Source organism: Sorex araneus, chromosome 6 (assembly GCF_027595985.1).
Source record: "Sorex araneus isolate mSorAra2 chromosome 6, mSorAra2.pri, whole genome shotgun sequence".
NCBI classification, from domain to species: Eukaryota; Metazoa; Chordata; class Mammalia; order Eulipotyphla; family Soricidae; genus Sorex; species Sorex araneus.
The window spans coordinates 46,647,143-46,671,584 of NC_073307.1; the positions used below are offsets into that span (position 1 = coordinate 46,647,143).

Genomic DNA, 24,442 nt, shown 5'->3' on the forward strand with positions numbered 1-24,442 from the left:
TGTAATGTTCCTTCATCTCCAGTCCCTTGACCTCCAACCCCCAAGTCTCCATCCACCATCAACCCCAGACTCACCTCCTCTTACACTGCTCAGTTTGGTCCTGCACCCTCCCGTCCCCTGTCCCAGAACAAACTCAGAACCACTGGGCCTCAGCTCAAACGTTTCCTCTGGAAGGAGACGCCCTTCTCAGCCCTCCTGCTCCCTTTTCAATAACTTGACAGATTACAATCACAAAACAGTGTGATTATTTATGGATTATTTCCCTTCCTCCTAAGGCGTCTGCCAGGCATCATATCTGTTCCTGAGTAGACGCAATTTAAAGTTTTGGAGTAAATAAATGAATGAGTGAATGAATGAACTTTAAAAAAACAGAAAACTCGTTTTCAAATAAACATCTGCCCTACTCTCTCCCACTTTGCACTTCACCAATTGCTTTTGCTAAACAGGATAAATAATCCCAACATGTGCATTGCTTCCAGATTTGGTAATTAGGGGTGTGCCGTCCGGATCTTGTTCCTGCTCCTGTGTTCAGTGGAACCTCATTTGTGGATGAAAGCTTTAACTATTTTACATCACATCCTATGTACACACTATATACCCATTCTATATATAGATGTTCTATATATTCTCTTACACTCAGTATGTTGCATTTTTTAATCCTGAACACAGACTGCATGTATTTTTTCTGAAATCTTCTTATCTTTGCCATGAAAGTCTTCCCCTAGTAACACACCAGATGTTTCATGTTGCTGACAATTGCACGTTATTCTTCCATAACGGATTTTTTGGTGGGATAGTCCAGGGTCCAGCTATGGCCCACAGAAAGTCTCAGCTCAAAAGCATGTCTTCCCGGCATTCTGCACAAAGAGTTCTGTCCCAGTTGGGAATGGGTGAGAGAAGCAGCCCCCGGGGGCGCCTGACCAGGGGCAAGCAACAGAGTAGAGATGCAGAGGATGATACTGGATGAGGCGACATCTCAGAGAAAGGCTGGTGTTGTGGTGGTCGGTACTCGAAGTGAAGGGACAGCGTGGGGAGGAGGGCTGGAACCCAGAGAGAAAGGGAACATCGGGAGAGGTGGGGGCACGTCTGGAGACCATTGGTCGTGGTGGGGACACCCCACAGGAAGCCAGTCTGATGCTGCTTTCCCTGTCCCCCCGCTTCAGGAAGGTGGAAATTCTGACTCTGATGGTTTCACCACCTGGTTTCCGACACCCCGGAGCATGGCCTGCCTCCGAGAGAGAGAGAGAGAGAGAGAGAGAGAGAGAGAGAGAGAGAGAGAGAGAGAGAGAGAGAGAGAGAGAGAGAGAGAGACTTGTTTATCTCCCTTCTGGAGTCTCAATGTTCAAAACAAGCTACCAAACAAAAGGATCCGCCCGCGGCTCTCTGCTTGGTGCTTGGTTGCCAGGACCCAGCCAGATCCGGCTTCCCTGATCACTTTCACAGCCGGGTCCACCCCTGCTTCCTCCCTGCCTTTCCCGCCGCCTCCGATTGTTGTGGGTATCCTCACGGGGAAAGCTTTTTTGGCTCCTCTTAACTCTTTTCTTCCTCTCCTTATATTACGCATGGAAAATAAGATTGCTTGCCCAGAAACGGCTATTTGTGGCCTTCCGATGGTCCGAGGTTCCGAGGTCTCTCAGATGAGCAGGGTTCAGGGCACACAGCAGGACACAGAACCTGGACCAAAAGGCCTGGTCAGTCCAGTTCCCGGTAGGTGGAAAATTCCGAGGTGTGTTTTCATAACCAGCGCGCTACAGGCAAGTTCCACAGGTCTGCAGAAGTAGAAAATGACAGGGCTAATCTGACAGTCAGTTTAAGGAAGGGATGATACCGATAATTAGCATACAACAAGTCTTCACTTGCTAGGAATCACACAGAGTATTGAAATGTGTACAAGGAATCACACAGAGTATTGAAATACGTACAACAAGCCTTCCGGTATGTGACGCCCATTTTACAGATGAGGAATGTAAAGTTATATTGTCCTAAGTCACACACACAAATAGTAAGTGACAGATAAAACTGAAAATGAGCCAGAATACTATGTGACACCTATTTTATAAATGATGGATGTGAAGTTATCTTGTCCAAGGCCACATACACAAATATTAAGTGACAAATAAAACTGAAAGTGAGGCAGACTAAAATCAGTGTTTCACCAACTCACCCTGGTATTACTTAATACTTGGTCTAGTTAATTATTTTCTACGCCCACCCCACCAACACCAAATAGGGATTATACCCTAGGAGGGTACAGATCTTATTGGTTTTATTCACCTCTGTGCCTCTAGTAGAATGCACAGGATCTTGCATAACATGGACATTCAAGAAGAGACAGTTGGGTGAATGAATGAATGAATGAATGAATGAATGAATGAATGAATGAATGGACGTTGGGCTTTTCTAACTTACATTCTATGGGCTGCAAGTTTCTGAACATTAAGGCATCAGGTAATAACCGAGTAAAATTTAATCATACATAATTGATTTACCTGAACTTCCCCCAGAAATAATTCTTTTTTCCCCAAGCATTTGGATTTAGCAAATTCCATACAACTTGGGGATGAAATACAACTATCAATCTGAAAGTGTAGGGGGTCATCAAAAGGAAATCTTTTGGATTTATTCAATATTTATTAATAACTTACTATGCTTCCAAAGCTTTGGAGACCACTGACCATCTTGGAAGGAAAGGCCAGTCTCAGAGTCACCTACGATACTTGATGAAAGTGCAAAGCAACCAGGAGGAGCCTTGAAGCCCGTGTTTGCCACTGTGTCTGGTGGCTATTATAAAGAATGAAATTTTGGGAATCACTGGGGGGTTAGGATAGTCACTCTTCAATGGAAAAAGAGAAACACCCTAATAAGCAACCAAAATGCCTTTTAATTTTTCTGAAGTTTCCTTCACCACCATCATACCTTGAAGTTACGAGCCCTGTCATTCTTTTCCACCCATTTTTAAAGCCCAAACAGGCTTTGAGATAAACACTGGCACTCTGGGGCATTGGCACGCAGGACCATGGTCAAAGCGAGACACGGGATCCAGTTGTGCCGGGAGAGGCTGTGTCACAGAGCAGAGACTGTCTCTCTACACCACGTTCCTTGTGTGTGACCTGGGAGTGAGCGTTTTAATTCTGCTTATGCTTCATCAGAGTCACTGGGCATGCAGAGATCCCGTGTCCCCTCAGGCTCTCGCTTCAGTGACCATGAATTAGGTTGAGAAGGTGACAGGGCCAAGAATCGGGGTCATGCAAATCACCACACCCACTGGACGAATCACGATTCTCCAAAATCAGAATACAGAACTTGTTCGAGCTCTTTGGGACAAGAGTTGTTGATCATACCAGCACTGGGTGACCCAGTGGGGCTGAGTCCCGCAGCCACACTCCTGCTGTGTGTCCCGGCGGAGGGGATCGCCGTGGGGCTTCCTAGACCATCTGCTCCGAGAACCGCACAGTTCTAGATCGATTCCGAGAAGGCCCGCAGCCTCCTGCCAACAAATGCTTCTGGATGTCTACAACCGCAGCAGGTACCATCCTAGGTATCAGGGAACCCGTGGCAACCCCCACTGCCAAAACCTGGTCTTGCATGAGAGCTAACATGCCCGGTGGGAGGAGAGCGGTTTTAAGGAATGAATCCGAGATATGGGCACGACGAGGGAGGCAAGGACACACCAGACTGGAGGAAGCGCTCAGGCCTCCATCCCCGTGCCGGGCCGCCACCCTCTGCACTTAAGGAGGACCGCGTGTAAGAGCGCCCTGACCTGCTACTGGACCACCCCGCCGACGCTGACGCTGTCAGGTCAGGGCAGAGCTGGGAGCAGAAACTCCCAGGCCGGCCTGGTCTTCTTCTCCCATCAGAGGTCCCCGTGGCGAGGCAGGGAGCGGGGAGGGGGAGACAAGCGCTCAACACACGTGCCCCTCTGCGCGCCCCCCGCCCACCCTCATCCCCCCCCCCTTCATACCCGCACCCCGGGGTCCCTGGCATGCAGGTGCCACCCCGGCGGTGCTGGGAGCCGCCGGCGCAGGGCGGGGCCTGGCGGCGCGGCGGCGCGTCCAGCAGGGGGCAGCGGCGAGTGGCCCGCGCGGCCGCATCATGGATGGCGAGCTGTGCCGGGCCGCTCCGCTCGCCTGGGCCTCCGAGCGCGCCGGCCACGCGCGGGATCCATGAGCCCGGGGCAGCGGCCAGGGGCCTGTGGCTCCCGACGCGGCCGCCAGGTGGGTGGCGCGGCGGCGGCGGGCGGGGACGCGCGGCCCCCGCCCTGCCTCCCCGGGGTCCACACCCCCTTCGGGCTCCCGGGGCGCGGGCGGACCTGGTCGGGGTGCGCCGCGCGGGGACCTGCGCCGCCGCTTGTGCCCGGGCATCGGGGCCAGGGGGCCGCGGTCCCGCGCGCCCCTGCCCGCCCGGCCGCCGCCTCCTTCCTGCCCTCACCTGCGCCTGGTAGTCCTCTCCCCGGGGCCAGGCCGGCGGCCACCGCCGGGACGAGAGGGGACGACAGCCCAGGGAGAGAGCGAGAGAGAGCACCTGAGGATACAGGGCTGCCTTTTCACCCCCCACCCCCCAGGTGATGAGTGAGGCCGGCAGATCGGAAGATCCGAAAAGCAGCCGGGGCCTCCGGATCGAATGAAGAAGGAGCGGCTGCCGAGACATCACCATGAACACGAGCAGTAAGTGGGTCCTCCTGGCCTCGCCATGGGAACGGGTTGGGGGCGGAGGTGCCCAAGCGGCGCCCGGGCTGCTGCCAGCCAGGAGGAAGGCAGCCTGGCACCTGGGTGCACGCACGCGTGGCTCCCGGCCCCGTGGGGGGCACTGTCTGCGGCCCCCCACCGCCAGCAGAGGCATGCATGCACCTCACAGCAGAGCCAGCCAGGGGCACGTCCCAGTCCCGCGCCACCTGCCTCTGGGGAAGCTGCCTGCCTCCTCCTAGTAGAGCCTGCAAGGCTGAAGCAGCAGCAGCAGCAGCGGGGTGGCCATTGTCTGCTGGGGCCCTGGGAGACCTCCTGCTCCCAGCCCGGGAGCCAGGGTGGGAGCGGCTGGTCCCCCAGGCTGGTGGGAGAGGCGGTGGGTCAGTGTGGGGATGGGAAGGAACGGTTTGATCCACAGATCCTGAAGAAGCCAGCTTGGGGTCTGGGGGTGTTCAACTAGCCCCCCTCGTGCGCCGCGGATCAGGGGTCTCTTGAGATCTAGAAAAGAGAGAGAGGGCCTTGAGCCACCGGGTTCTGACGTGCTGGAGGCCACAGCTGCTTTTGTAGAGGCCAGAAGAGACGTTTGGCCCTGGGCTCGGCCTCCGTTGCTCTGAATGGCAGCGATTCGCGCTGGTTTTCTGCTTCTGGGCATGGTCAGCCCTGGCTCGGCCTGGGTTCCCCGGCGCCCTCTGCTCCCAGCTGAGCGGGGCTTAGGTGCTTCTGCAGCAGGTGGGGTGGACAGTGGAGGCGCTCCACGAACAGTTGGCCCCTGGGTCTGTGACTTTGCCATCAAATTGGCATTGGAGTACGAGATTGCTCACCTGCAAGCTCCAACGGGTTCAACTGGAGACTCCTAATAATCTAGATGTTTCTTCCGAAAAAAAAAAAAAAGCTGAAATTCAGAACCTTCTGGAGACTGTCTATCCACCCTCACCTCCTCTCTCCTCCCCGCCCCACCCCCATTTCAAGTCTGTCAGTGTGAGGGGAGGAAAGTGGGAGACAGCGGTGGAGATGAGATGAAATATATTTATTTACTATGTGTTTGTATGACTCATCTCTCTGTCTTCCTCTGTGGATTACAGAGCTCAGCTAAGCAAGTGGGGTTGGCTGGACTCCTGTCTCTTGCAGCCAAAGAATGTTGCCTCTTGGTCCTGGCAGTCAGGAGTGACATGTTGCTTTCACACCGGACTGGGGGAAAGAGCAAAACCTGAAGACCCTGTCCCCTAGTGAGCTGTGGGTTTGCCTCGGAAAGCTGTCCCCTTCCCCCCACCAGCCCCCCCACCCCTGCCGTCTTTCATCATCTGTAGGGGAGATAACACCCGTTCCTTCCAGAGTTCTATATCTCTGGATAATGGAGATGACTCGTTTCTTTTATTCAAGGAATTCAGAAATTGGGTAGCAGGCTAACTGAATCTGCCCGTTACTGTCTGCAATCCTACAATCCTACGGAACTTTTCCCATTTTCTTCTTTAAAAAAGAAAGGAAGGAAGAGTACTTCACTGAATGCCGCAAAAAGATGAAACCTGGCACACTTTTTCCAAGTAGGGAGGAAGGGTTCATGTTACAGGGCTAGCAGAAGACAAACAGAGTAAGTAGGGGTAGATGGGGGAGACCCAGGGGTGTCCATACGAGGAAGGGCTCCCTGGGGTCAAACTGAAGAGGGAAACCCCATCCTCGCCCAGGTCCTCACAACCCTCACTCCGTACAGAGCAACCAGGCCTCCAGGTCACGGCTCCGCTTCTGGTGGACGGTCCTTGGGGACACGGGTCTGAGCATAGTGCTCCTCTCCTCCGGGGCATGAGAGCCTTAACTCCATCCTCCTGTCAAAAGTGAAATCAGTTTTTCTTTCTCTTCCATTTCCTGGGTCCCTGCTCTCCCTCGGCCACAGTGCTCCACAGTGAGCGTGGACAGGCAGCCCAGCCTTCACATCCAACCCCTGCGAAGGGTATTTTCATTCCAGGTTTTATCACCGCAAACTTGTTGCTAATCTGTGCTTCTTCCCCTGCGGCAGTTAAGTTCTGGATGATGAAAGGTATTCGGCTAACACAACCTTTCCCATAGTATGGGTGTTCCTGACCCCAGCTCACGTGTCACCCCCAAACCAGGGCAAGTGTGAGCTCTTTGTTCAACTCCTGGTCTCTTCCTCTGGATGGATGTCTCTCGGGGGCATTGGGTCAGAACTGGTCATCAGACCAGGAATCAGTGTCCTGGGCTCCAGTCTTCCCTTGTCATTTATGTCACTTACCCCTGGTGTGGCCTTTCAGCCTGGGTGGTCGGTCTCATCTGCAAATTGGTCGTGCTGTCTTTTACATTCCTCCGGTGAAATGGAGCTGAGTGTGACCGCCACATGGGACGCAGGACATAGCCGGGTGCTGACAGCCATGGTGCTCGGGCCGTGTTGTGGGCATGTGTGGGCATGCTGGCTCTTGTCATTGTTGACCTTGTGACTTTAGCTAGCAGGGAACACAACCTCTAGGCTGTCACACCGTCACCAGCCGAGTAGAACACCAAAGCAGGATTTCCAGGATGAGAGAAACGTGGGAACTAGCTTGGGAAACGTTGGTCAGTGGTTATGATGGGTGAGAAGCTCAGGTCTCAGACGGGCATGAAGTGATTGTCTGGGACTCTGCTGAACCAGTGTTGATCCCCTTATGGCTCCCCAAGTCCTGCCAGGAGCAATCCCTGAGCCTAGCGCCAGGAGTAAACCTTGAGCACTGCCAGGCGTGCCCCCCGCCCCCTCCATACACACACAAAGAATGCTGGTTCAAAGCTTCGTATGAATTTCAGTTCCCCCAAGACCCCGGGCTTCTGAAAGCCAACTGAGCTCAAGTGTACCCCAGAGCAGGCACCCTGGGGCAGGGGAAGTAGCAGGTGGTCGGGCAGGCCTGGGTGGAGGTCAGCAGGGGTTCTGGCCCTCAGAGACCACAGCGGCTTGGGAGGCTCCCTTTGGAGAGAACAAGGCAGCACCAGCATGAAGATAACCCGCACTCCAGGGACTTGGACCCAGGCCAAGTGCCACACTCCGTGCGTGAAGGACTCTGGGGAATGGAAGGGAAAGAGCAGCAGGATCCACCATGCCCCAGTGGGCTGGGCCTCCCACCCCACCGTCCCCTGCCTAAATCCTCCCCACTCTCCTTTCTGGGTGCTGTCTTTGATTTGCTCCTGACCCACCTGCAACCCTTCCTTTTCTGTTCCCTGTGCTTCCGTCATTCTCTCCAGCCCGCTGTATACTGAGTGTGAACCCCATTTCCCCCAGAGAGCCCTCAGGAGGCCTCGAGGTGCCCTGCAGTTCTCAGTGCATCCGTCCATTCCACCCTCGGGGTCCAGAACACTTCCCTTCTGCCCTTCCTCCTGCCCTTTCTCCCTACATCCTTTGGAGATGCAGAAGCCTGGACCCCCAAGTCTTGTCCCATCACTGCACACTCATTTGCGAGGGCCCAGGCCACTTTCCTGACCACCTCCTTTGGGGCTCACCCAGAGGGAGTTGAGCCCCATCCGGCATGATTATAGTCTCTAGGGACTGCAGGAGCCACCCCCAAAAGAGCCTCTTCTAAGGCAGAAAGTCACTGTGTCGCCTATTCCCAGGTTGGCTCCAGAAGCACCCCAGTTCCTGGGTCCAAGACAAGGGAGTCGGAATAGAGCAGACAGTTCCGAGGCCCTAAGCACCACCAGCTCTGTGTCCCCTGGAAGGCCACTCCCACGGGTCTGAACTGCCAGTTCAGAAAAACTCTGGGTGTCCTTGAGATGCACCTACCACATCTGGTGACACTAGTGGCCATCCCCCTCCTCTAAGAAGCTCCTACCTGCCCTCCAGCTCCTGTCTTGGACTTAAAAAAGGATTGAATGGGCCATGGCACCTCCTTTTGTTACTATTGTCTTTATTCTATTGTCGTTGCAGCAACATGGTTACTGTAGTATTTGTGTTTGTGCTTTTGGTTTCCTTCATTGGTCTTGCTGATGGATGCGCCTGCTAAGGATTTGACTTTTGTTTGGTTCAAGATAGGCAAGTTCAAGTTCAACTGAGGGTATCTGATCCCCACAGCAGCAGCATGGGATAAACAGGAGCCACGCTGGGGGGGTAGGAAATGTGAAGGTGTCATAATCTCCTGAAACTGTCGTTATCTCTTATCTCTCTCTGTGGCCTTGGACAGGATGGATAGATTTCTGGCCTGAACTGTACCGCGCTTGTGTGTGAGCAGTAATGCCAGTGAGTGTGGTTGTCACGATGGTTAAGGCAAATGATGAAACATGCTCTGGCCTTGGGTTGTAGGGAGCAGAAAGGAATCTGAAGGTGAATTGGCTGTTGAGAACAGCAGAGTTCTGGTAGATTTGCCAACCCCAGTGGTTGAAACTAGCCTGCTTTTCTGGGAAATCAAGGCTTTCCAGAGGCTTTAGGAGGATTACTAAGCCAGTATTTTACATCACATGGGTGGAAAGGGGGAGGATGAAAATTTAGGATCCAGGTCGAAGACAGATGGCTTCAAGGGCTGAGCACCTGCCGTGCTTATGGGTTCCATCTCCACGCCACATGTTTCCTGAACATCACCCAGGGTAACCTCTGAATATTAAGCTTCTGAGCCCTGAACCTAACACACACACACACACACACACACACACACACACACACACACACACACACACACACACACACACACACTTCATAAGAGGCTGAGATTTTTTTTTAATTTATTTTTTTTATTGAATCACCATGTGGAAAGTTACAAAGCTTTCAGGTTTAAGTCTCAGTCATACAATGCTCGAATACCCATCCCTTCACCAGTGCACATATTCCACCACCAAGAATCACAGTAAACCTCCCCCCAACCCCCCTACCTTCCCAGCCCCCCACCCCGCCTGTATAGCTGATAAATTTCACTTTTCTTTTATTACATTCAATATTTCAATTAAAAACTCACTAAGAGGCTGAGATTTTAATGATTGTCAGAATGAAAATTAGGGGGAAGAGACTTTAGAAAATAAAATGTGTTTTACCTAGCACCTACTAGGTTTTCCAGGAAGGAGAAAAGGGGTCGAGTGCTGGCCGGGAACAGATTTGAGGGGATCTAGAAAGAGGAATCCCCAGAAGGATGTGAGCAGAGCATGGAAACAGCCTCTGCAGCCTGGACAACTCCCCTGAGAGCCTGGTCTCTACAGGCCCCACCCCCACCCTCGCCCTGCCTGTTGGCCTGGGGGACAAAACAAGAAACCCAGAGAGCCAGCAGGCCATTGGGGTCAGGCCAGTGACCCTGCCCTCCAGGGAGCCAGTCCAGGGCAACACCCCAAGGAAGGGACCGGAAATAAATATCCTGACTTCCCTCCATCTACTCTCTCCTTTCACAGAGTCAACAGGAGCCAGAGAGCAGAGAAAGTGGTTGATGGCCCCGGATGGTTAGGAAGGGCACAGCCGAGTTCTGGGAGAGTGGGGATTCAGAGGCAAGGACAGAGCACTGGGCACAAGAGCAGGGCTGGAGGATGGCTCAGCAGGCAGAGGCTTAGCAAGCACCACCCAGAACTCTAAGCACCGCTGTGTGTAGCCCTGGTGAGCCCCAAACCACAGGGCCAGCGCCCACCTCTGCATCCTTAGACTGTGACATTGAGCTGCCTCCTGGTCTTTGGACGAGTTTCGTAGAAGTGATCCCCAGGGGAACCCGAGCACTGCTTTGGAGCCCCCTACCAGCTCCCCAAAAAAGCCCATGACACCAGATGATCAAACTGCTAACTTTCAGCTCTACTATCAGCACGAGGTTACTAAGAGGCCCTCTAAAGAAATTCTAAGTTCAGGGACCAGAGACAGAGCACTGGGGTTAAGGCACATGCCTGTCTGGGCCAGCCCTGGTTTAATCCCCACCCATACCCCCGGGTATCCCAGGCACTGCTGAACTGGTGCGGTGCCACTTCCTGGCATTGAACCACTGCTCCGGTTGGCCAGGAATCACCAGCCGGGCCACTAGGCTTCCGAGCACTTCTTGGGAGCCCCCTTCCCAGAAAAGAAATTCTAACTGCAAAACACATAAAATCGTGATGACTGTGTACTTTATGAAGATGGAGATACTGGACTAGAATAATCGCAGGGCAGGGAAGGGGCTGGCCCTGCATGTGGCACACCCAGGTTGGATCTACAGCCACCCATATGGTGCCCCAGCACCGCCAGGGTTGGTCCCTGAATATGGAGCCAGGACTAGCCCCTGAGCACTGCCGGGTGTGGCCCACAAACAAAAAAGAAAAAGAAAAGAGAGATGTTTCCCAAACAGAGCTTCCCAAATGAATGAAGCAGTTGTTGACAGAGGATTATTGAAGCCAAGGCGATGGGGGCAGGGTGGAGGGAGGGGGATAGCGGAAAACCATCAGGAGCGATTTTTTTTTTTCAAGACTCCCCTCCCAAATGAATCTAACAGGACTCTGAAAACCACAATGCAATTTCAGAAGTACTTGTACTACATAAAGGAAGTGATCTCAAATTTGAACTCCAGCTTTCCGATCTGGGCAGAAGCTTTATTTTGCCGAGATAAAATCTGTTGTGGTGAATGGTCAGCCCCTGGCTGATAGCCAGAGTTTGTGAGCTCCATGGGAAAGGATGGAAAATGGTCAGAGGTGTGTAAGCTCCTTCGTATTGTGAGGCTGTCTGACAGCTAGATTATTCCCTGTCATCCTTTCAGGTACAGACTGGAATTTTTCAGGGCGCCAAAGAAATCATCCCGCACCCCATTGCATTCTTCAGAAGCTGAACAAATAATCAGACACGCAGAAAGGGAACTGAATTAGTAACAACTATACCTCCAGTCCATGTGGGAGAAAACAGTGTGGCTGTTCCTCACTCATGGTCTTAGGGGCACAAATTTAAACTGCTTGGCTAATGCAAAAAACTTTGGAAAGAAGAAAGAGGTCACTTACGAAGGCTACCAAAAAGACTCCATAAAGCAATTACAGTTTCTGCCTTCTCCACTTATTAGCTCTTCTGTGGAAGAAAGCCTTCAGGGAGGTGTTTTTAAGTAAATGTTTCTTTTAAAGTCATTTCTGTTGTGCCTTCAGGACCCCTTTCATGAAGTTAACCTTTCCCAAAGATGGATTGGGTGTGTGATGAGAGGGAGGAGAGAAGGGTCATGGATTCTTGGTCCTTTACCACCTGCATACCGGGGTTCAGACTCTAGTCCTGCCTGTTACTTGCCGTGTGTAACAGGCCTCAGTTTCTCGGTTGAATGATAATCACAGGAGTTGTGATAATGGTGCCTCTCTCATTGCATTGTCATAAAGATTAACTAAGTTCATTGTTGTGGTTTGCATAAAATAGTGTCTGGCATATATGAAACAAAAATATAGTGTATAGGGCTGGCATAGCAATATCTCCGGGAGCGGGTGCCCCAGATATCAGGAAGGCCTGGGTCCACGGCTCTGGAGGCAGATGTTTTAACTGGGGGTGTCACTAGGATTGGTTCCCTCGGAGGACTGGAAGCTCAGGGTCTGACCTGGGACTCCTCCTTTACTCACTCTCTCCCTTCCTGCCTCTGCAAACACTGTCACAGTTCTGAGACACTGGGGTTGGGACTCCAGCACAGAAACTGGGGGTGAAGCTGGCCCACCCATAACCGGGAGGGGATTCCTCGAGGAGGAGACATCCTGCAGGGGAAAGGGGAGACATTTCCCTAAATATTTGGTGTTCCTGGAGCTCCTGTTTTTATATCACTATCATAATGCCCATAGTCATTGACCCATCACACAGGGACTGGTCTACTTTTGATGCTTGCACTCATCTTTGACCAACCTTGGCCGGGCCTAGACACAGCTGGAGGCTCCCAGGAGGGAGAAGGCGGTTTCTTGCTATTGTGGGTGTGTGTCTTTGCAGGGCGCACCCCCTACCCCTCCCACCCCCTGTTGGTCATTAGTGTTTGTTTCAGTGAGGTAAAAGGACTGAGGGCCAGGGGTGTGACTGGTGCCTTCCATCTGCCCAGACTCTGGGAATGGCCAGTCTGAGGAAGAAGAACTGGATTGTTCTCGACAAATACTTGCCAACCTCCTGATGTGCCCAGGCATGAAGTGGGAGGCATGGCCCTGGCCTCTGGGGATCACATGGTCCAGCCACCTGGACCCCTTGGTGGCCAGCATGATGGGACGTGTTTCATTTGCAGCAGCTTTGCATAGTAGAATTATTTGCCACCATTGGGAGATTGGGAATTTAAGCTTCATTTATTTATTTATTTACTTAAATAAATAAATAAACAAATAAGATGGCCCTTACCTGTTCTAACACTCCCCTTTATGGAGTGTTAGAACAGGTAAATAAATAAATAAATAAATAAATAAATAAATGAATGAATAAATAAATAAACAAATAAACTCCTCGCTTTATGGAGTGTTAGAACAGGTAAATAAATAAATAAATAAATAAATAAACAAATAAGATGGCCCCTTACCTGTTCTAACACTCCCCTTTATGGAGTGTTAGAACAGGTAAGGGGCCATCTCTGCCTGCAGCTGACCCAGATTCAATCCCTGGCATCCCATATGGTGCGCTGAGCACCTCCAAGAGTAATTCCTGAGTGCAGAATCAGGAGTAACCCCTGAACCCAGGTGGGTGTGGCCCAAAAAAACAATATTAAAAAAATTATTAAAAAAATTTAAAAAGAGCCCATACACAAAATGTACACTGGTAGAGGGATGGATGTTGGAATACTGTATGACTGGAATCCAATCATGAATAGCTTTTCAGTGGTCTATTTCACAGTGATTCAATTAAAAAGTTTAATAAATAAATACTGACCACAAAAAAGGAGGGAGTGGCCATCCAATTGTACTCCTGTCTGCATCCACTGACATGACAGCCCTCAGGGCTCCCTGCTCTCCCCATCCAGTCACACAGGACTTGAGAGTGCCTCTGTGACCTCGGCACCTTTGAGCTCTTGCCTCCTTCGCTGGAGGAGCAGTAGAAACAACACGGAGAAGTGCATCCTCACGCAGAGCTGGGGAGCCCCGGTGTGTCATGGGAGAGTCCCTGTATAGAGTCCGTGGCCGATGGATACCAGCTAGTCCTCCAAAAGGGGATGAAATCCCGTTATGTCCCCGTGTCTCTCCAGGCCCCCTGGCTCCCAGAGGAGATGGCACCCCCTGGTGAGAGGAAAACACAGGGCGGAGAGTTGGGCAGATAGACCCTGCCCTCACTCCTCAGGCAGCTTTGTTTCCAGGAGCACCCTAAAGAGGGACAGGCCCAGAGTGCGGGAGGCTGTCTGGATGCCCCCGCCTGCTCGGAGACCCATCTTGACCCAGGAGAGTGCAGTGGCAGAGGTTATTCTGCCACATGCCCCCTGCCTCAACCAGATGATGAGGAGTGAGGGGCACTTTATGCAAAGGTCCATGCAGGTGCTCCCAAGGCAGGGCTAGTGCCAGGCCCTATAGCTGTCTCCACCTCCCCTGCCACCCTGGGACTCTCCTCATGGGAGAAAGACAGAATGCCAGTGGTGCCAGCTTCATTCTTCAGTGGAGGACAGATATTTATTCATCCTCTGGAAGAAAACAGGCTGGCCAATAACATAGAAAACAAAGCACAGGGGCTGACATATAATAGATGCCCAAAAGCTATTTGATGAATCAATTCAGTGATGAAAAGTTCCTCCTTTTTTCCCTTATAATAAAGAACTCCATTAAACTCTGGGTTAGTTTCTCTGACCATCTGTCAAGAGGCCCACCTTGAATTTCAGTCTCTTCAAATTCAGCATAAAATATAATAAGCATATTACCTTTTTGAAAGAAAGAAAACTACACCATTTTCTGATGATCCCAGTTGGTTTAACTTCTACGTACCGAATCACCAACGTTAATGATTAGAAAGGAAGGAGGGTATGTATGTATGAGTGTGTGTGTGCATGTGTGTGTGTGTGCACACACGTGCGTGCATGCATGCATGCATGCATGCAAGAACTGAACCAGTGGGGCTGGAGCCATAGCACAATGGGTAGGGCGTTTTCCTTGCACGCAGCCGACCCGGGTTCAATTCCTAGCATCCCATATGGTCCCCCATCACCACCAGGAGTAATTCCTGAGTGCATGAGCCAGGAGTAACCCCTCTGCATCACTGGGTGTGACCAAAACGCAATAAAAAAATTCAAATTAAATAAATAAAAATTATATATATATATATATATATATTTAAGAACTGAACTAGGAGCTGGAGCAATAGCACAGCAGGTAAGGCGTTTGCCTTGCACGTGGCCAACCTGGGTTCAATTCCCAGCATCCCATATGGTCCCCTGAGCACTGCCAGAGGTGATTCCTGAGTGCAGAGCCAAGAGTAACTCTTGTGCATCGCCAGGTGTGACCCAAAAAGCAAGGAAAAAAAAGAACTGAACCAGTGTCTAACTGCACAGAGCACAAGAGCACATTCCCTGCCATTAAGCTACATCCCCAGATTGGGGTGTCCTTTTTGATATTCCCCCCATTTCCTCCTTCCTGTGAGTTCGGTCAAGATCACCTGGTCATCTGCACTGCCTCGACATGACCTGACCTCTTCCTCTTTGTACCTGTCATACCTTTTTCCAAGGTCTTGGGCAGGACAGCCACAGGCGTGGAAAGCTGGGGAAGGTGGCTGGTGCCAGTTTGCGGGAGGCAGGGGACAGTGTGGGCTGTGCCCTAGGGCGATTGCCGGCATCTCTGGGAGAGGAGGCAGACACAACACCACTCTGCAGAACTCGACTGTGGGTGAAGTCTTGCCTCCAGGGTAGAGAGTGGTGAGTGGGCGCGAGGCAGCAAAGAGGGCCAGGAGTGGGGAAGCAGCAAGGCCTGTGAGTGAGAGGGAGGAGCAGAGGGACTGGGGGTGGCCCAGCCCCACCTGCTGTTTTGTGAGCCGCTGAAAGTACAGGTAACTCTTGAACGATTTCGCACAAAGCAGGTGCTGGTCGTGCAGTATGGTCACACCAGCCAGACCAGGGGTGCAGATGGGCCCAACGTTGAGAAGCACAGTGCCGCGGTCATTGCTATGTGCCGGCCACAGCCCAGCCCCTCTCCTGGCAGGGTTCCACTCTGCTGTTGGCATCCTTTCCAAAGCCTCCTCCTCACATCTTCCTGGTGCCGTGCACCACACGGGTCTTTCTCCAGGGCTTGTTTATCCCTTGCCCTCCCCGGCACCAGCAGAGCCCGCTCAAATGACTGGCTTCGAAGTCGCCTAATGACACAGTAGGTCTATTTTAAGCACCTGAAGTGCACTCCGCCGAGTGCCACTCTTCCCGCAGCAAGCTGCTCCCAGCACGCCAGGCTGGGGGGTGGACAGCCCGGCTCTGTCCCTGCTCTTTGAAACGAAGGAGAACTGCACAAGGATGCGGCCTCTGCCCATCCAAGGACGATGTCAGGCAACCGTAAAATTAGATATTTTCACAGTCAGCGCGTGCCGTTCTGGAAGGAGGAGTGCCCGTGAAGCCAGGATGATACGGTGCAGCAGCCTTGAGGGGCCATAAATTGTGCTTTGCAAAGGCATAGAGATAGCTTGGAAGCCCTGGCATGTGGGAGAAGGGGCCTGGGAAGTAGCATTTCAGAATAAAAGGCTACACCCAAGTGCAGACATTTGCTTTTATTACTTGCTGCATCTTTGCAACAATCCTACCCAAGCCTTCCCTGTCTCAATCTCAAAGAAGCTGCCTGGGTGATGTTTCTCCCCATCCTTCACAGAAGTACCTCGGTGGTACTTTTGTTCATCCTTGTGTGCGGCTGCTTTCCCACCGTAGACATGGCGGCCCTATGCCCAGCCTGTCTCATTCGCCCTGAGTCCTCCACAGGCATCGTGGTGCCTGCACAGTCCAACAGGCACTGGCAATGCTCACATTTGTTGATTATCTACTATGTCCCTGCCCGATCCAAGAGTTGCCCAGACATGTACTCACTCGCCCCTCCTGGAAGATTCCGGATGTGGGTGTCAATATGATCCAGCTTTGAATGAGGAGAAAAGAGTTCCAAAAAGTGGTCCTTGGCCCCCAGTTAGCTTCCAACAAGCCTTGAATGAATGTTCAAATCAGTGATATTGACAAGGGGGAGCTGATGGCCCCCTTTTACATGAGGGAAAATTTTCACCTTTGAAGTCACTAATATGGAAGTCACAGGAGCATGAGCAGTTGGTGTTGGTCTCCCGTTGGACATCCCAGCACTCCCTGCCCACCCACAGGCTCGGAAAGGCAGCCCCACGCTGTGCTGGTGTGCGCCCCTCCTGGGACCCTACACGGCAGAGATCTGGCCTCAGAGTGCCCCCTTCCAGCACCACAAGGGGCCGCCATGAACTTCTGACTGATGGAAGGACACTATCATGGGTGTGAAAAGGATCCACAGAGAGGGGATGGGACCGGCCAGGTCCCTTGGAAGCCCTGGGAAGACTATGGGAGAAGGTGCATCCAGCCTGGACCCGGGGCAGGAGCACACAGAATGGAGGAAATTTCAGTTGGCTCCTTCATTGGCTGCTCAAACAAGAAGCGACCACTCCTTGTTATGCAACTCCTGAATGCGGGCTCTTGGCTGGGCCGGAGCGTGCAATAAGCTGAATGTTTCCACTCACAACAGTTCAGGAATCCCAAGGTCTAGAAGATAAGTAGGGGGACAGTGAGGAGGAAGGCAGGCACTGGGTGAGAGTCGAGTCGTGGGGACTTTTAAATGCCAGACTCTAGAACACTTGAAACATTCTCTGGCCAAGGAGGAGCCGTAAGAGGTTGGCAGCCAAGCCGTGACCCAACCTGAGCCATGCATTATTTAGGCCAGTCTCCCAGGCAACCGGGCCTGATGGATGCCTGAGGCCTGGGGAGCCAGGGATGTGGAGCGGTGAAGTGTGAGTGGGCAGGCGCAGGGTGCAGAGCCGGGCGGGTGCTGCCCCACTGTGTGCCCAAGCAGGTGTGACTGCCCTCATGCCCACAGACAGGCTGTTATCTGAGCCTTATATCTGGGACTGTGCAAACGGATACTTTGAAAACTAGGTTACTGACCACATCGAGACGCCCAGATAGTGTCTTTGATAAACACTTGGGACGTGGGGGTCACCCTGCCTGGCTTCAGATTCCAGCCGGGCCACTTGCGAGCTGTGCAGTTACTTGCTTTAGCCCTGAAAGCTTCAGTTTCATCTCAAGTTGGGAATAAGAAGGGAGCACGGAGTGAGGGGGTGTGTGCAAGATGCTTGGCACCCTGCCTACAAAACACTCTGTGATGGTTCATCGTGATAAAGTAATGAAATACGTGTGAGCGTATTGGGGAAACCCCTTGAAATATACAAATTAATCAGCACATTGTATGGGCAGAACATAGTAACCCCTTGATCATTCCATGGAGGAAGATGAATAGAGATAAGTATTAACAACCTGGGACTTTAATTTAGCTGTTGTTATGGAAAGTGCTTTGTTACATGCCAATCCATATTCTAAAGTACCAGTGCACATTCCCCACCACCAATATCCCGGGTATACCCTCCCTTTCCAACGCTCCCCCTGCCTCTAAGGCAGACAATATTCCCCATGCTCTCTCTTTACTTTTGGGCATTATAGCTTGCAACACAGACACTGAGAGGTCATCATGTTTGTTCCATTATCTACTTTCTGCATGCATCTCCCATCCCAGCTGGTTCCTCCAGCCATCATTTTCTTAGTGATCCCTTCTCTATTCCATCTGCCTTCTCCCCTCCGCTCATGAAGCAGTCTTCCATCTATGGGGCAATCCCCCTGGCCCTTGTATCTACTGTCCTTGGGTGTCAGCCTCATGTGATTCTACCCTACACTCCACAAATGAGTGCAGTCCTTCTATGTCTGTCCCTCTATTTCTGACTCATTTAACTTAGCATGATACTCTCCATGTTCATCTATTTATAAGCAAATTTCATGACTTTGTCTCTCCTAACAGCTGCATAGTATTCCATTGTGTAGATGTACCAAAGTTTCTTTAACCATTCATCTGTTTTAGGGCACTCGGGTTGTTTTCAGATTTTGGCTATTGTGAACAGTAGGCAAAATACTCTTGGTAGCTTGCCGGCTCTCTGAGAGGGGTGGAGGAATCAAACCCGGGTCGGACACATGCAAGGCAAATGCCCTACCCGCTGGGCTATCACTCCAGCCATCAGATAGGTAAGGCATTTTAATTGCAAAAATAAATAAATAAAGGCACTGAGTCATTTGATTCATGGGCCAGTTTGCCAACCCCTCTGCTCTATGACCCTGGAGGTCAACTTCAACTACGAGATCACATTGAAGAATGACATGAGAAGGTGCCTCTTCCTTATCTCATCTATCCTTCCAACAATACATGAGACCTTTACTCCAAATGTGAGAGCGTTGGTGGTATAGTGGTGAGCATAGCTGCCTTCCAAATGTGAGAGGGACAGCTGAGCCCGCTCTCCCCGCTCTTTGTGGCACTCATACCCAACACACCCTGTCTCTTTTCATGTCTTCATCCCATTCATAGCTGTGATTGGGCTCTTTCCTGCTGGTCACTAAATGTCAGGCTGTTCAGTAACTCTTGGCTACAAGAAGAGTGCTCAACTGACCCTCGGGAAAAGACAGACAGGACTTGGGCTTTAATATTCCAAACAAAGTCTCGTCTAGCTTTGCTTCCTTGTTCTCATTGCCTATTCACTGCCCACATTCCCATGTAATGAAATACAGAAGCCAGTTGTCTGCCTGGCCCGTTGGTAATACTTCGTTCTGATTCTTTGCAAGAACTCCCCGCTCCTGCATGTAGTATTAATCATGTATTAATGGCAGTGTTCGCCCTTCCTCTAGGGGATAGTATGTGAGTTTGTCTAGCCGAGAATTTGGTCCTCCTCAACATTAGACCCAAGATAGACGAGGCAGAGTAATCTCTGGACTGGAAGAGTGAGATACTGTCAAAAAGGGTTCATTCCAGTGGGGTTGTCAACTAAGGAGCGAGATTTAGAATTGAGGTGCCAAGGGCCGGAGAGATAGTACAGCAGGTAAGGTACCTCCTTGCACATGGTCAACTGGGTTCATTCCCTGGCACCCTATATGGTCCCCCCGCCAGGAATGATCCCTGAATACAAAGCCAGGAGTAAGCCCCGAGCACTTCTGGATGTGTCTCCTGCGCCCTCCAAAAGGGCTAAGTTTCCCAAACTTATTTGGCTCACCACCCCCTTTTACTACCACCAGCCATGGAACATTTTAGTGTCCCTTGGAAGGAAGTTGCACCCACTTTGAGAAACACTGGTCTAGGGGGTTCCAGTGTCCATTCTGGTCCTTTATATGGCAAAAATATGAGGGTAAATAAGAGAAAACTGTTCTGCTTGACACAGGCCAGACCGGAAGCCAGAGGCACCCCCAGATCTCATAGTTGCAAAAGTTCCTTTTCTGCTTAAATTAGTTTCAGTTGTGTTTCTGTGAATTTATATGGGAATGATTCTAACTGAGACACTTTTTTAAAAAATCGTTTCTCCCACTGGGCAATGAATCAAGTCTTGAATTACTGCATATATCGCATCTTTCGGAACCCTAGCACACTTTAGACCAGAAGCTTCTTGCAGACAGGGACAAAGCGTCAGCAGGTATTACCAAGTTGCGAGCCACAGTCCCCTGAAAACCAGAGAATTATTGCCAGAGTTCACAAATCTGTGTGTGCATACCATGCTTCAAATTCACAATATTCTGAACAGAATGCATAAGTTAAAGAAAATGAAACATGGCAAAAGGCTACCATAAATATAACCAAAATGCAATATTAGTATAGCAAGACTGACAAATATTTTTTATATTAAAAAGGAGTCTCCAGGGGGCTGGAGCAATAGCACAGTGGGTAGGGCATTTGCCTTGTACGCGGCTGACCCGGGTTCGATTCCCAGCATCCCATATGATCCCCTGAGCACCACCATGGGTGATTCCTGAGTGCATAGCCAGAATTAACCCCTGTGAATTTCCGGGTGTGACCCAAAAAGCCAAAAAAGAAAAAAAAGGAGCCTCAAAATGACCCAGAAGTGGTTGTAAGGATTATGCACATGTAAGAAATGTGAGCTTGACATTCCAGATGTGTGTACTTGACTCTTGGCAAGGTATGTCACAATGATAAGTAAAATAGAATTAAAGGATTTCTTATACTTCTCAAGACTGTCCGCTGTCGTCAATAACCATATATAATAATTTGAGGTATATTGTAGAATTAAATAAACCACAAGCTAGAACTATAATTTCTATGGAAAACAGAGACTATTGGAAGTATTGCAGTGACCTCTTAGAATAAAAAATTATTTAAAGCAAAATTGGACTAGAATTTCTAACATATACTTCACAAAAGAGCACTTCCAAATGATTAATGAGCATACAACGGGTATTTCATAACACTAATAGGGAAGTGTAGGTTCCTTTTTCCATTTTTACCGGGGAAATTTGATATGTCACCATGTGAATGGAAGGTATACAGTGTGTCACTTTGCTCCTTTTATATAGTGTGATGGCTTCCATTGTGACTTCGTGACATACAGTGTGTCCATACTGTGCACTCAGCACACTATTATCATGTTCACACTCAGAAACACTGTCCGTTTGATCTCTTTGGCTTATTTAGTACTCCCCAAAGTTTGTGCCTTGAAACATCTTCATGCCTAGATTCCCTCACCCATCCCTGGATAACTTTCACTCTGGATTTATTTGCTTCTAGTTTGGCTTTTAAAAAATGTATTCTATGTTAAAGTGATATATAGTTCTCAGCTCTCTGAGAACAAGCGTCCATGCTCTCAAACGGCAGCATTGCCTCTTTCCTCAGGACTCAATAACATTCTGATATGTGCATGGACTCTACCTTTTAAATGTTTGACTCTGCCTTTTGTAACTCACAAATTGATGAGCATATGCATTGTATCCAGATCTCAGCTATTACGAATATGCTGCCATAAACAATAAGAGTGTATACATGTATTTCATCCAACTCCTGTTTTTATTTCCCTTGGGTATACATCTAAATTCCTTTAGTTATAAATCCAGAAGTTGAATTGCAGGATCATGTTTTAGATACATTCAAAAAAAAAGGACTGCATGTTAAAATGGTATACTTGTGGAAAACTAGATTTCATATAAACTCAATGTGATCCACTTACTCTACTCCTAGATAATTTCTCATGAACTATGAAAGCATATATTCATAAAAAGATCTGTAGAGAGCATTCCTGGAAGCCTCATTACTAGTATTTCAGAGCTAGTGTTTGGGTATATCTCAACCTGAGTGCTTGTCTATAGTCTAATGGTAATATAAATAGTTTTACGTTTATGTAATAGAATGTTACTCAGCCATAAACCACCAACTACTTGTAGATATTTTCCACAGCATTCATAAATCACACAAACCTGCTATGTAAAAAAAGCCAGAGCAATAGTGGGTGCATAGGTGCCTTGTCTTGCTCGTGACCATCCTGGGTTCTATCCCCAACACCCCATATGGGGCCCCTGAGACCTCTAGGAGTAATTCCTGAGCACAGAGCCAGGAGTAAGCCCTGAACACCACTGGGTGTGTCCCAAAACAAGAAAACAAAAAGGAAGACAGGCTGAATCCATTGTATGATGTTCAGAGCAATAACAGTCTCTGAAGATGTAAATTCTAAAGTTTGCCTCTGGTTGAGGAGAAAGAGTATTTGATTGCAAAAGGTTAGAGCAACTTGTTTAGAATGATGAAAATGTACACTGTCTTGACTGAGATACTGCTTGCATCAGTTCTTGTTACATTTGCCTACATATTTAAGAGCTAAGTATGTTTAATTGTCTGTAAATTAGAAAATCTTTGTAAGTTTTGTCATACATATTACTTATCTGAATTCTTTCAGATATTCAGAGGGCCCTAGGCTGCTCAGCAAAAGGGCCAACTCGAAGTCTAGCTCTGCTGTCTCTCTGACCTCTCTGAGTTCAGTGAGCCCCTCCTACCATCCTTGCCTATCTCAAAGTGAAGAGTTTTCACTGGAATAACACCTGATAAAGCACTTGGTAAATTTCCCCTTTTGCTAGAGTTCCAGTGCCTCCTCTCCAACATACTCTGCAGGTCTGAAACTCTAATGTCCCAGCTGCACTGCATTCCTTGAACTTGCTGAGTGCTTTCCAGTCTCAGGACCTTTGCATGTACCATTCTCTCCAGTACATTGTTCTTGCTGGCTTTTCCATGAATGGTGTCCCTCCTGCCACCAAGATGCTTCACCTTCAGTTTGCCTCCACCCCTGTTCATTGCCACACCTTGTCATAATGCCTATTTATTTGTTCTATGCACTGTATATCATCCCCATGGACTTATAAACTCTAAAAGACTACTGTGTAGCCCCAGTTTGAGCACATAGAGATGATCCAATAAATATTGCCAAATAAATAACTGTCCTCATGAGCACTCGTTTTAACATGTGGACTTTGTCATCTATTTGTTCTGACTCAGGGCTTGTTGCTTGGGGCCAGGTCATACCAGGGCAAAGTCATCATGTAGCTTTTTGTATAAGGGACTCAGAGAAACCTTAAGAGCGTCTTGTCTTTAGGAAGGCTGTGATATGACTTACTATATTTCACCACATAATTCTTGTGAATTTCATGCCAATTTTTTTTCAAAAACAGTGAGATGTAACCATTACATAAAACTTAATTTGGGTGTTTTTTTCCCCTGAGGTGGGGGGGTGCCTGCACCCTGTGGTGCTCAAGGCTTACTCCTGGCTCTGTACTCAGATCACTCCTGACAGGCTCAGAGGACCAAGTGGGATGCCAGGGATCAAACCTGAGTTGACTGCAAGCAAGGTAATTGCCCTACCCGCTATACTCTTGCTCCAGCCCCATAGAAACATGTTTAATGCGCCAGTGTTACTTTAAAATTTTTATTTTACTTTAAGATTATAAAACAGGCTTTGCTGCAAGATTTGGAGATATGGAATACTCATGACTGTACATTAAAATGGAATAGACTGTGGTGATAACATAAGGCACTTGTCTTGGATATTTCAGTGGTGTAGAGATGAGTAACTATATCAAAACCATGAGTGTCAACACTAGTCTAAGAGTGGAATCCAAACCATAAGTAAAAACTGTAAGTACTAAAAATGAGTTCTGAAAATATGAGTTTGCTAGGGAAATGGGTGGGGAGAGGGGTCATTGGGAAAGACGCAGATCCTGGTGGTGGGTTTGAAGTTGGAACATTGACCTCCTGAAACTATTATTAGCAGTTTTGTAAACCACAGTGTCTAACTAAAAATTAAACAATTAATCCATATCATTTAATCAAAAGGTAAAAAAATTGAATGGTCCAAATTCACACACATTTTTTTGTGTGTGACGGTATAGGGAAAATTGAGTTTTCTGTGTCCAGAGAGTCTGTGGGACTCTCGCTGGTTTTGTGATCTGATGCATCTCCCCCTGCCTCACTCATAGATGTGTTCCCTTCACGGCTCCGCACCGTCTTCAGATCCGTGGCATGCTTTCAATATCCCTTCTCTTTGAAGCATCTGACCATTGTTCCACGTGCTTTAAGGTCCCAAATCTAAATTACCCAGGTGTATCACAGTGCCAAGACCAGGCGCGTGGTATTTCCTGCAGACATCAGTTGGTGATCGCCACTCATCACCCACTAAGGGTAGAATTGAGCGAGGGGTCTTGATTGGCTGATTGTGTTTCAGTTTGAGGGCCACACCCAGCAGCCCTCCAGGCCAATCCCTGCAATGCTCAAAAGACCGTGTTATTCTGGCAAACCAGCGCCAGCCCTTTGAGCCATCCTCCCCTCTGCCACAAGTGGTCTGTAAGGGTTTGTTTGCACATACCAACAACGCGCTGTGAGGGCATCGAGAATTCTAGGCTCCTGCT

At 49.6% G+C, this 24,442-nt stretch overlaps 1 protein-coding gene and 1 long non-coding RNA gene across 5 annotated transcripts in view; one reads left to right on the forward strand and one right to left on the reverse strand.

Annotated features, from left to right (window-relative positions):
• Positions 1-362: 362 nt before the first annotated feature.
• On the reverse strand, positions 363-3,899 carry LOC129405778 (uncharacterized). Its single transcript, XR_008630769.1, has 3 exons — positions 3,761-3,899; positions 3,342-3,487; positions 363-1,769 (listed from the first exon to the last, which is right to left on the reverse strand). It is a non-coding gene; the product is annotated as an uncharacterized LOC129405778 (long non-coding RNA).
• Positions 3,900-4,050: 151 nt separating this feature from the next.
• ABLIM3 (actin binding LIM protein family member 3) overlaps positions 4,051-24,442 on the forward strand; it is a 120,366-nt gene continuing 99,974 nt past the window's right edge. The window contains exons 1-2 of one of the 4 annotated variants that reach the window (XM_055143184.1): positions 4,051-4,214; positions 4,562-4,664. In XM_055143184.1, coding sequence (XP_054999159.1) covers positions 4,652-4,664 — 13 coding nt within the window. In that variant the 5' untranslated portion in view covers positions 4,051-4,214; positions 4,562-4,651. Of the gene's footprint in view, positions 4,215-4,274; positions 4,665-24,442 lie in introns of those variants that run through there. The other 3 variants (XM_055143185.1, XM_055143182.1, XM_055143183.1) reach the window with 3 other exon arrangements.